Raw genomic sequence first — 12077 nt, forward strand, 5'->3', positions numbered from 1 at the left:
TAATTAATAAAATAAAATAAATTAAAAACGACAGAAAACGTGGTTATTTTTTAATTTATATTTATTTATTTTTAATAAAAAGTGACGGACGGCGTCTCTATATATATTTAATAAATAATTATTAATTATATATATATTTAGCGCAAAAATCCGCGAAAAAAAAAAGCGACGGACTAAGAGATGCCGTCCGTCGCTTTTTGTAAAATAATTTAAAAAATAATTATTTTTATTAAAAAAGCGACGGACAGTGTGGCAAAAAGGCGTCGCTTTTTGGAGCGACGCCGTCCGTCGCTTTTATGTCCGTCGTTTTTAAGCAGTTTTTTAGTAGTGTCCTCTCCTAAGATTTATCCATGATTCAAGGGCCGTTAGTGGCGTATTTCTCGAATTATGATGATTTAGATTTGACCTCTATAAGAATATTCCATGTCTTTTGTGGAATATATCGAGGTCTTGATCTCTTTAAGGAATTTTTTAGATGCCTTTTAAGAGAATTTAGTACCCTTTATATAGGTATAAACTAGTGTTTAAGGTTGAGTAGCCTCCAAGAATCATAATTTGAGTTGAACACAATTAGTAGAGTCCCAACTCGAATTGAACACATCTTGTAGAGTCCCACAAAATTTCAATGTCTACAAATGCCCCTGCTTCAAGCCTTGTCGGAGTGTAGACTCGATGAAACTCAAAGATGAGGCTTGAAGTACTCATTCTCCCACCTTTGCAGCTTCAGATTATCAGATTTGATTTAAGAGAGAAGAGATGAAGGGCAGATTTGGTCCCACTGGGCGTGCCAATTTGTTTGCAACAAATTTTAAACATATGGAAAATAAATAAACCACAACAAATAAAATCTAGAAGAAACATAACTTTATTGATAAATATGCGGGTACAATTTTGTTCATCCCTTGATTCGAGGGATGAATTTTATTCATCAAGATAGCGGGTACAATTCTGTTCCTCCCTTGATTCGAGGGACGTTAGTGGCGTATTTCTCGAACTAGGATGATTTATGAATATTCCATGTCTTTTGTGGAGGTCTTGATCTCTTTATGGAATTTTTTGAGATGCCTTTTAAGGGAATTTAGTACCCTTTATATAGGCATAAACTAGGGTTTAAGGTTGAGTAGCCTCCAAGAATCATAATTTGAGTTGAACACAATTAGTAGAGTCCCAACTCGAATTGAACACATCTTGTAGAGTCCCACAAAATTTCAATGTCTACAAATGCCCCTGCTGCACTTAAAAAAACACCAATTTAATATTGAATTATCATTAATACTTGATGCGTCCCAACGTCCTTTATGTTGAATTAGGATTGGATAATTATTGGTATGCATGATTGAATAGTCGACCAGAATGAATAGAAAGAGAGTTTTATTTTTGTTAAGAAACCTTTTATTGATAGGAGAGAATATTTATTACCAATTTGAGTAAAATGGGGAACAACAGAAATCGTGGAGCACTAATAAAACTTTTCTTCTTTTAATTTTACATTTTTTTTAATATTAAAATCTAACTTTGAAAAAAAAAAACTATTGTTATATAGGCGGGAAAAAAAACTATTGCTATATAGATATAATTAAGGTACTTAATTTGTATACTTAAGTTTTTTTCCCAAAAATATTTACCTTGTATTGCCTTATTTTAAAAAATTTCTTTTATCATGCATTGCGAATAAATATTCTATTTTAAAAATTATAATGCATATTTAATTTTCAATACAACAAACCAAATATTCAAAAAAAAAACAATTCATGCATTGTAATCTCCACAATACTAATAATCTCAGCAAAACTCTAACCATCATCAAACTACTCCTAAGCTATACCCTAAATCTGACCCTACTACATTCTACACTTGAGTAGAAGGTTCAAACCCCATCATCAGTATAGCATCCCCTTCCCCTTTTTTCATTTCCACTCCCTCCCCCGTGTAAACTAAAAAGCTCATTTGTTAACTTTATATATATATTTTTAGGTTTTTTTTTTTTCCACCCGGTGTTCGGAATCTACATTGGAGCTCCGATTAAATTCGGATCACATTCTGCAGAGCCCATTTAGGGGTGGCGCTCCCAACAAGATTTTCCCCATACCCAGGGCTTGAATCCGAGACTTCTGATTAAGGGTGAAGCACTCCCACCAGTGCATCACAATCCATTTATATTTATAATATCTAGAAATGCTCCACAATAACAAAGGGATGTTAACCAATAACGGTGCATTTTCAAATTATAAAAGCTACAGGAGAAATCCTTTCAATTATTGAGAAAAGTGTGTTGCTCAAGTGAGTCTTCTATCAGCATATGCACTTTATTCCTTTGGGCAGATCAAACCCTTTGTGCTGAATAAAAGGAAAGCCATGTGATGTTCATTGGCAATGAGATTTGTCCAATGGAATAAGTGAATGGATGGAACTGTTTCTCCCTTAACCAAAGTTTCAGGTTTGAACCTTGTGTTGAGAGGTGATAAACTGAGATTACCAGACCTCCATTAATGGAGGTCACATGAACTGTATGAATACAAACTTGAACAGATGAATGAAAATATGCAGATTGTTTGGGGAAGAAGAAAAGTGTCTTATTCCAAGTAATGTTGAATGTATATATACACGTATATTGAGCAAGTAAAAATATCTAGATTTTCTAACTAACTCAACTAATTCTATACAATGCTTAATTAAGCTAATGCCTCTAACTAACTATGAACAGTGCCAACTAACTGATTTGAACAGTGCCAACTAACTATTTGATTAAACTACTACATAATATTTCAATACCCCCTCTCAAGTTGGAGGTGGAGATGTCACACCCAATTTGCCCAAAAGATGCATATGTTTGATTCTAGTGAGGGCTTTCGTTAAAATGTCTGCTAGTTGATCTACTGTGGAGATGTGATGCAAGGATATAAGCCCATCTTGTAATTTATCACGAACAAAATGACAATCTACTTGGCTGTGTGAACAACAGCTTGGCTGTCACAGAACACTGGAGTAGGTGCAGAACATGGAATGGTTAATTCATCTAGGAGCCTTCTAACCCATATCAATTCTCCCACGACCTTCCTGATGGATCTGTATTCTGCTTCTGCAGAGGATAATGAAACAGTCTCTTGTTTCTTGGACTTCCAACTAATAGGACAGTCCCCAAGTAGCACAAGATAACCACTAACTGATCTTCTTGAATCTGGGCATGAAGCCCAATCTGAGTCACAATATGCCCTGAGTTCATAGTTAGGAGTATTTGACAGAAACAGTCCCAAAGTGGGATCACCTTTTAAGTACCTAAGTACATGTATAGCTCCCTTGAGGTGAGCTTCTCTTGGAGCTTGCATAAATTGGCTAAGTGTTGTACACTATAAGCAATGTCTAGCCTTGTGTTGCTGAGAAAATTTAGCTTTCCAACAAGCTTTCTGTAATATGCAGGATTAGGCAGCAATACCCCCTCTGAGGCATGCAACTTAACAGAGCTATCAAGTGGAGAGGAGACAGGAGAATACCCAAGGCAATCAAACTCTTTGATAAGATCCATTGTGAACTTTCTCTGAGAAATGATAAGGCCATCATCCTGGTAAATAACCTCCAATCCTAGAAAATAATGCAGCTTGCCTAGATCCTTGATCTTGAACTGAAAATGGAGAAAGGACTTAAGATCTTGAATTTCCTGGAAATCAGTACCAGTAAGGATGATATCATCCACATACACAGCCACAAATACAGTGGAGGATAGGGTTACTTTGTAGAAAAGGGAATAATCACTGGTTGAATGAATGAAACCTTTTGTGCAGAGAGCATCCGTAAGCTTATCATACCATTGTCTACTGGCTTGTTTTAAACCATATAGAGACTTCTTTAGGTGACAAACCAGGCCAGGAGAATCAACCTCCAATCCTTGAGGAATTTCCATGAAAACTTCTTCATTCAGGTCACCATGTAGGAATGCATTATTGACATCTAACTGGTAAATACCCCATCCCTTTTTAACAGCAACACTGAGCAAGGTTCTCACTGTAGTCATTTTAACCACAAATGAAAATGTCTCTGTATAGTCAATACCTGCTTGCTGGGTATAACCATGTTGAGAGGTGATAAACTGAGATTACCAGACCTCCATTAATGGAGGTCACATGAACTGTATGAATACAAACTTGAACAGATGAATGAAAATATGCAAATTGTTTGGGGAAGAAGAAAAGTGTCTTATTACAAGTAATGTTGAATGTATATATACACGTATATTGAGCAAGTAAAAATATCTAGATTTTCTAACTAACTCAACTAATTCTATACCATGCTTAATTAAGCTAATGCCTCTAACTAACTATGAACAGTGCCAACTAACTGATTTGAACAGTGCCAACTAACTATTTGATTAAACTTCTACTGCATAATATTTCAATACCTTGGGTATAAAAAAAATTTCTTGGTCGGGAGCAATTTCCTTTCAAATGGGGCACGAATCCGGATTGGTCAGCCTCCGATGAAGATACCATACACTCGATGAAAATACAAAAAAAGAGGAATAAAGCGCATTTGTTATCCTGTAAATAAAGGTCTCTAATTTAATCCCTGAATATGGACCCTACGCAACGCCGATCCAAATTCATCAACCTCCAATGTAGGTACTAGACACCCAATGAACCCCAAAAAAAGAGGAATAAAGTGCATTTGCCATCCTTAAATAAAAGACTCCAATTTGAGCCCTGAATATGGAAAAATCCTAGGTCGGGAGCACCTCCTCCCCTTCCTCCCCCAAATGAGGCCCTACGCGGTGCGAATCTTGAGGAATAAAGTGCAACTGCGGATAGAAGAAAATCTATAAGGAGCATATAATATTAATAAAGATTATCCAGAAAGTACATATTCCTTATGAGTTATGAGATTGCTATGCTCAGTGTTCAGGGAAGCGTGAAGCGGAAAAAAGCGATAAGGCCCCTCTTCACGCTTTAAGTGATGAAGCGCTTGCTTTAAGCGATGAAGTGCTCACATACTCATTCTAGTCTGTGAAGCGTAGAAGGCTCACATCGCTTCGCTTCATTGCTTTAAGCAATGAAGCGCTCGCTTTCCTGAACAGTGGCTATGCTATATACCAACTAGCTAATTAAATACTACTAATACACTGTGAGGATAGTGAGCTCTTCTGCATTTGTATTCAAACTATATATGTTCATTACTCCTCAATCTCAAACAAGACCATATGAATTCTCTATAACTATGCAGCTCATTATATGTTACGATGATTCCTAATTTGACTATTTTTATGCTGGTCGTAACCCTTTTCAGATATCCAGGTATAGACCAGCTACAATTTCACATTTATGTAAATACTAAATATACATATATAAAGATTGTTGATATATTCGCATCTACTAACAAGTACTCAGTAATCGTCGCAAAAGAGTAAAGATTAATGAGTGCAGTAGAGTACTCCACGAAGATCGACTTGAATCTTGGATATCCTCCATGTAAAATGTGTTTCTTTGAGGCATTACACTCAAATGTAGCTCTCAATACTTTAGCTGGTGAAAGCCTCAGAAAAGCCAATGCTTCTTTCTGCGCACTCTAGCAGGCACCTCTGTTGAACATCAAGATAAGAAGAGACCCAATATATCAGCAACCAATGATAGCCAAGACAAATTCTTAAGGAAGAATGGAAGCACAAGTGGCAGAGGTGGGTAGAATATGGATTTAATGGGTTCAATTGAACCTACCGGTTATGACACAGAACATTGAATAAATCTGTGAAAAATATTTAGTTATGAACGCATAATTTCAAAAGTGTAACAAATTTAGTGGTTAAGAGATAAAGGTTGAACCCATTGAGTTTAAATTTTGGATCTGCCTCAGAGAACAAGACTGACGTACCTCCAATTACGTATAGAGAATTGTAGTGCACTTCACTCCAGAAACTCAGCCACAATTCTAAAAATAAAGAACAAGTTAAATGTGCGAAGATACAAAGAAGAGAAGAAAAATCAACACCTAAGACAAATTGAGAACACAAACTAAAGTATAAAGCAGTCCTATTTTTATGTTCAGCACACGTGAATTTGCTCGACTACTACATCGTTCTTCATAGTAAGTATTGCCATATTGCAACAACGAATTTGAAACAAACAATGTTCCTTATTGAACCTAGCCAAGGTTACTTGAACATTTTAATTAGTTTTCTCTAGATGACCACAAACAGAGATGTTTGCCTATTTAAAGAGAATCAGCTCAAGAACATCCACAAACATGATCTAAATTTGAATTTCTGCAGGAGAAACATTCAGTTACTATGGTACATCAAAAGTACTATCAATCAGAAAACATCATCCTATTAGTTTATTTTGCATAGGATTATGTCTCTTGGTAGTAGCAGCTAGGTAGCTCTCTAGGTAAGTATGTGTGCTCATTCACATACGAATGTATGCATGCATGTGTGGGTGTTTTTGTGCATACATGACAGACAAGATGTATGAACGTACCTCTAGAAGGCTGTATGTCCTTAGGAAGAATCTCAATGTAGCCATTTTCGCGAAAAGAAGTGACCAAACATATTTTTACTCCATACTGCAATCAAATTTCAGCAGGCGCAAAGAGTTACAACACCATCACAGTGGCCCACCCGAAAAAGAAAAAAAACATATAGATAGGAAAGTATAAGCAGCACAAGAAAGAAGAAATGGGTAAAGCAGTTCTCAGAAATGAAGAGTCTAGAAATCCTTTAGGCGGATAATGTCCAAACCTACCTAGTGATTCAGAGGCTAACAAAACTTGAAAAGATGTAATATCATTTCTTTACATCATTCACAAGCTAAGTTGCTCGGACTCAGATGAGGGTGTCTGATACAGGTACGTATCAGAGGTTGGATCCTTCATGATATAAATTTTAAGATTCGCGAGTAGTACGGATCTAAGTATGGATATGGGGTGCAGGGATTCGGCTAAAATTAATTCAAATATCTAAATAGATTTGTAAAAATATGCATAAATTATGGTGGACTATTTGGAAGAAAAGGAATGCATGAACTTTTGGGAGCAAGGATAAAAAATATGTGCCTGAATCATGATTTCATCCTAGCTTTTGTTTTAATTTCCCTTATATAAAGAGTCCTAATCTAATAAAAGTAGGGAAATATTTTACAATGTTCTAATAAAATATAACAAATCTAGACATATTAATCTATTAACATCTACCATATAAATTACATTTATTTTCAACATTATCGTACTTGTACTATTGTGTATGTCGTGCATCAATGGACTCTTCAAGTGATATTTGTGGTTTTCTTTCTTTAGTGCAGGTATGTGAATTTTATATTGTACTATGTACTAAGTTTTATTATGATAAAACAAAAATTCTTGATTCTATTTTTTGTAGGTATGCGCTTGCGAGTGTATTATCCCACTGCAGCCTTGACTGCCGCATACATGTCAAGCGTCTGTAGATCACTTGTGAGCCACTACAGGCATACCTTCAAGCGCTACAAAATTTACGAGACTAAACCACTTCTAATTGATATATGCTACTCATGTGCTAAAGACGACCCTTGAGGCTTATCCATTCGTTTGATCACATGAAATGATATAAGATATTGTACTATAAACTATTATTTGGACACTTGCTAATGAAATATCTTAAGACATTTGAATAACGAGCTGATAATGTGTCATGGCTATGGTTTCAGAAAGTGTTGATGATCTTCACTTGCTCATATTTGATATCGTATTCACTAGAGCTTCCTTACTTTTTTACTTGTTATTTTGTCCGTTTGACATCTAAGTACATATTTTATACGTACTTGCGTCCCTATGGTCGAGGGCACTGCATTTACATAAATGCATAATCTGACGCACAGGTTAGCAGACCATCCCACTAGGCACTCATCCTCTCAGCTATACATTTGGTGAGCTCCACTTCTACTTGGAGCTAGGATGTGTCTAGGACTCTTTCCTGTATATATTCTATGATTATGGATGTAAGTCGGGGCCCTATCCCGACCATATGATAGTTGTACATTTTTTGGTTTAAGTAGAGGCATCTTAGATTCTGCAGTATTTGTATATATGAAGTCACTCGTTCACTTGCCACTTATATCAGTTTGGCCATTGACCTTCACTTCTACATATACAATTTTATCAGTTAGATAACCATTAGTAGTAAGGATAATTTTGAGCTATTTGACCAGTTGTAGGGCATTTTGAGCCAAAAATGTAACAGGGTAAACTTGACCTATTTCGAATAGCCTAGGGGTAATTTTGGCCCTTCTCCCTAAAAGCTACGTATGCATGTCTTCTGATTTGAAAATTGAGATATCAAAAGACTTTCACATTAAGTGTTGTATGAGCCGTTGTTATAAATTTTCAAATAGAACTGGACAAGTAAAACAAGAAGCTCACAATATTAAAAAAGATCAATTTGGGTTGATGAATCATGAACCAAAAACAACACTCCACTATGACGGCTAGCCATTCAATACCAAAGACAACATTAGAACATCTCTATCCTAGAACCTATTTCCTTAATTTAGAAAAGACCAAAACAATGTTAAGTAAAATTCAAATAATTGGGCATCAAATTGAAAACCAAACAGCCAAAGAAACCCAAAAAAGAGACTAGCAATATCATAGAGGCGACAGCTATGGGTTGTGGATGTAACTTCTACCAGCATGTGGTAGCATAGTTCCACATAGGACTTAGTTCTCACTTCTCACACTTTTGACTAGTCTCTCACTGCTTTGCTTTGATACCATAGCTGCACCTTGATTCCATTCCTAGTTTAGAGAACTATTGAAATTCATTTTTGCTCATCCAACAGAATTCATCCTTACTGAAAGTTTTATCAGGCTACTTACTGAATTCCTTTTCGCTTGTCTAAGAGGATTTCATTCTTATAACAAAACTATGTGTTTGCTCATCTAACAGGATTTCCTCTGAAAGTTCCGAGTCCATGTTAATAGGTAACATCTAGAAACTTTACAAATTGAAACCCACCAAAACAAGTTATATTTGATGTAGGGCAGGTATCACACATCCTACTTATTATAGAGCATATTCTTAGTTCTAAGATGTCTTATAATGATCTACACTGCTTACACATGTATTGAATTATGCCACTAAAGCAAGTTGAGAAAATAAAATACTCTCTCACTTACTCGATCTGCAGCTGCTTGGAGAGTGATATGATCTCCCCATTCCCCCAACCTGGCTTGAACAAGAAATAGCTAGTTAATGGTCTGTCCGGTCTTCTTTATGTAAGCAATAGATTGAAACCAGATTTCACCTCTTCATCTTCTTCAGGTAGCTTTTGTATTTCATGGGAACATAACTTTCATAAAACTTTCTGAAATGCTTTAGCTGAAACAGATTAGAAACCAGGATAAGCACAACAACAACAACATACCCAGTGTCATCCCACGAGTGGGGACTGGGGAGGGTGGTATGTACCAGACCTTACTCTTACCTTGTGAAGGTAGAGAGGCAGAAACAAGAATAAGCACATATAGATTATATAAATTAGTACTTAAATGTGATTTGGAGTCACAAAGGATAATATCGATGGGGCATCATTCCGAGCCATTAGGTCAACCTCATAAACTAAGTCTTAAAAGAATATTCCGAATTATAATGAAAAATAAAATGTTGTTTTCAGTACCGACTTTGTGAATAAGTAGCCATCCTTTGAAAGAAAAACGCAAGGAAAACTCAAAGAGAAAAGAAAACCTCATACTAACCATGAAATATTGTCACAAATAATTGCTCTATGACTAATTGACTTAACAACTTGCAAGTCACAAGACAATTATCCAATCCAATGTACAGTTGATATTAATAGCAGCACAGATTTTCACCAATTTCCTGAACTTAATACATCTAAAATCAATATTCATGAGTTATACACTCTAGGAAGAAAAGTTTGGTTCTTATACTAGAAAGAATGTCAAAATCAAACAGGTACGTGCACTACAGTAGGAGTGTAAGACAACGATAACAAAGTAGTAGCAAAATTGGGACTTAATAGGGTTGAAATCATTCTTATTCCCTAATTGTACATCAAAAAAAGGTTGATATCCTATTTTTCGGGATCAAAGTGAACTATAAGTTGAAGCTTAGAAGACTACCTAGTAAAGAACTTAAAAGAAGATCATCAAATTGATCCATAATGCTTGTGGTGTGCCATCTTAGCACCCAATATTCAGTTCATTCTTATGGTGTTCTCAATGTTTAACTTTTTGTTTTAAATATCCTCCAACAATGCCATTAGAATGATTTGGATAAATTTTGAAGGGAAAAACTCAAATCACATGGAACCTATAACGAAAGTACAATATAGTTTCTTTTTAAGTTTCATTTTAACTTTTTTTAGCAGGTAATTGTTTAATTCTTTCAATCAGTATCCAGAGGAAACAACATGAGTACAAAAAATGATATAGCTCCTGTACATTCCACTAGCTACGGTAGAAAAAGTAAAGGGCTGACAAAATCCAAAAGAGCAAAAACATTATCCTCAAAATGCACCGGAAAATTAAACTTGATTTTATACTGAATAGTTGAAGGACCATTTAAAGATTAAGGCTTGAGGATTTGGTAAGAAAAAACTGAACATTAAGGTTTGAAAATATGATATTAAAAAATGAACATTAAGAACTAAGTTACTAAACTAACACAGGGATCGCAAATATTAATTTTGTCATTCTCGAAAACTTATGTCTCACCTCCTCTTAATTTCTAAAACAAACTTGATTTCGCAATCATATATCACAAATACCCATTTAACAAGATCGCGAACTAGCTTAAGACACTCCAAGAACTTTCTTAGTCACTCCTTGCAACCCCCCGAATTTTGATCTCTTTTAACTATCAAAAGTTTTCAGGCTTTCTTCCTCAGATAACTTCTATATTTCACTGCATTCACTATTCCCATCAATTACCAAAACCTAACCATTAGTATCAGTATTGTCTTGTCCCCAACCTGTTATTATGCCACATGGGTCGTTCCTCACTCTTGAATGCTCTACTCGGCCAGACATTAGGTTACCAATTTGACCTCATATGGGACAGATTTCATATCTATAGAATTGAGCAATGTTTTAAGTTCTTTGAAAAAAAGGAGGGCATTGTTTAGAAAATTTGCATATCTTTAATCAGGGTTTATGTAAAGCTACAAGTACAGATTTTTATCAACTTTTAAAAGCCATAACTCATTTTTACAAAGAGAACAACTGCCACTTTTTTCTTCCAACTTTTCCTTTACTTCTTGAGTATAGGACTTCATTTCTTGGCAGTACCCTGTTGGCTTCTGCAAAATGACCTATGATTCTTGCTGCGTGTGTTAAAACTTCAGATAGCATTAAATCGGGCCTCTTTTTGCATAAGCTAATAAACTCAATTTCATCTAAATTTCGGCACTAAATTGATTCAAACATGTAACGACCTGCATGGTCGTTTTGTACTTTTCAACCCGTTTCCCCAGTTTAACCTTTCCTACAGCTTCATTATGTTGTTTATGACATGCGGGGATGGATGGAATGATTCCCGGTGTGATCAGATGCATTTTGGAGAAGATTTTCATCTTTGAAAGTTTAGAATTTGCCATCTGGAAAGTTTGGTTAAGAAGTTTGGATTTGAGTTATGACGGTTCCAATAGGTATGGATGGTGACTAATGACTTGATTGGATGTTTTGTATGGATCCCATGGTGCTCATGAGTGAATTGGATTATTGGTTGAGTTTCTGGTTAAGTTTGGAAATTTTAGTTGAACACTGTCAACATTTGGTTAAGAAAACCTGGGATCGGTGATTTGGTGATTCCAACAGGTTTGGATTGCATTCTACGATTGATTTTCATATTTGGTTTGTGTCCCGGGGGTTCCAGATGAGTTTCAGACACTTGATTGATGATAGGCCTAAAATGGATATATTTAGCCATTAATTGTCTCACATTTTAGAACTTTTAATTGTCTTTTAAGTAGTGATTATATTGTTTTATGCTTAATATTATATTTTTGATGTGTAGAAATAAAGCAGTGTGAGAGGATGAAGAGATTTTAAGTATAATTGGGGATGGGGGGGGGGGGGGGGGGCGCTTTTTTTTGTACTCG

At 35.6% G+C, this 12077-nt stretch overlaps 1 protein-coding gene across 2 annotated transcripts in view; it reads right to left on the reverse strand.

Annotated features, from left to right (window-relative positions):
* Positions 1 to 5113: 5113 nt before the first annotated feature.
* LOC102579466 (OTU domain-containing protein DDB_G0284757-like) overlaps positions 5114 to 12077 on the reverse strand; it is an 18598-nt gene continuing 11634 nt past the window's right edge. For both annotated transcript variants that reach the window (XM_006357985.2, XM_015313741.1), the window contains exons 6-10: positions 9261 to 9334; positions 9133 to 9181; positions 6462 to 6546; positions 5857 to 5913; positions 5114 to 5566 (exon numbers count right to left, since the gene is read on the reverse strand). In XM_006357985.2, the coding sequence (XP_006358047.1) occupies positions 5523 to 5566; positions 5857 to 5913; positions 6462 to 6546; positions 9133 to 9181; positions 9261 to 9334 (309 nt within the window). In that variant the 3' untranslated portion in view covers positions 5114 to 5522. The remainder of the gene's footprint in view (positions 5567 to 5856; positions 5914 to 6461; positions 6547 to 9132; positions 9182 to 9260; positions 9335 to 12077) is intronic.

Source organism: Solanum tuberosum, unplaced genomic scaffold (assembly GCF_000226075.1).
Source record: "Solanum tuberosum cultivar DM 1-3 516 R44 unplaced genomic scaffold, SolTub_3.0 scf00260, whole genome shotgun sequence".
NCBI lineage: Eukaryota > Viridiplantae > Streptophyta > Magnoliopsida > Solanales > Solanaceae > Solanum > Solanum tuberosum.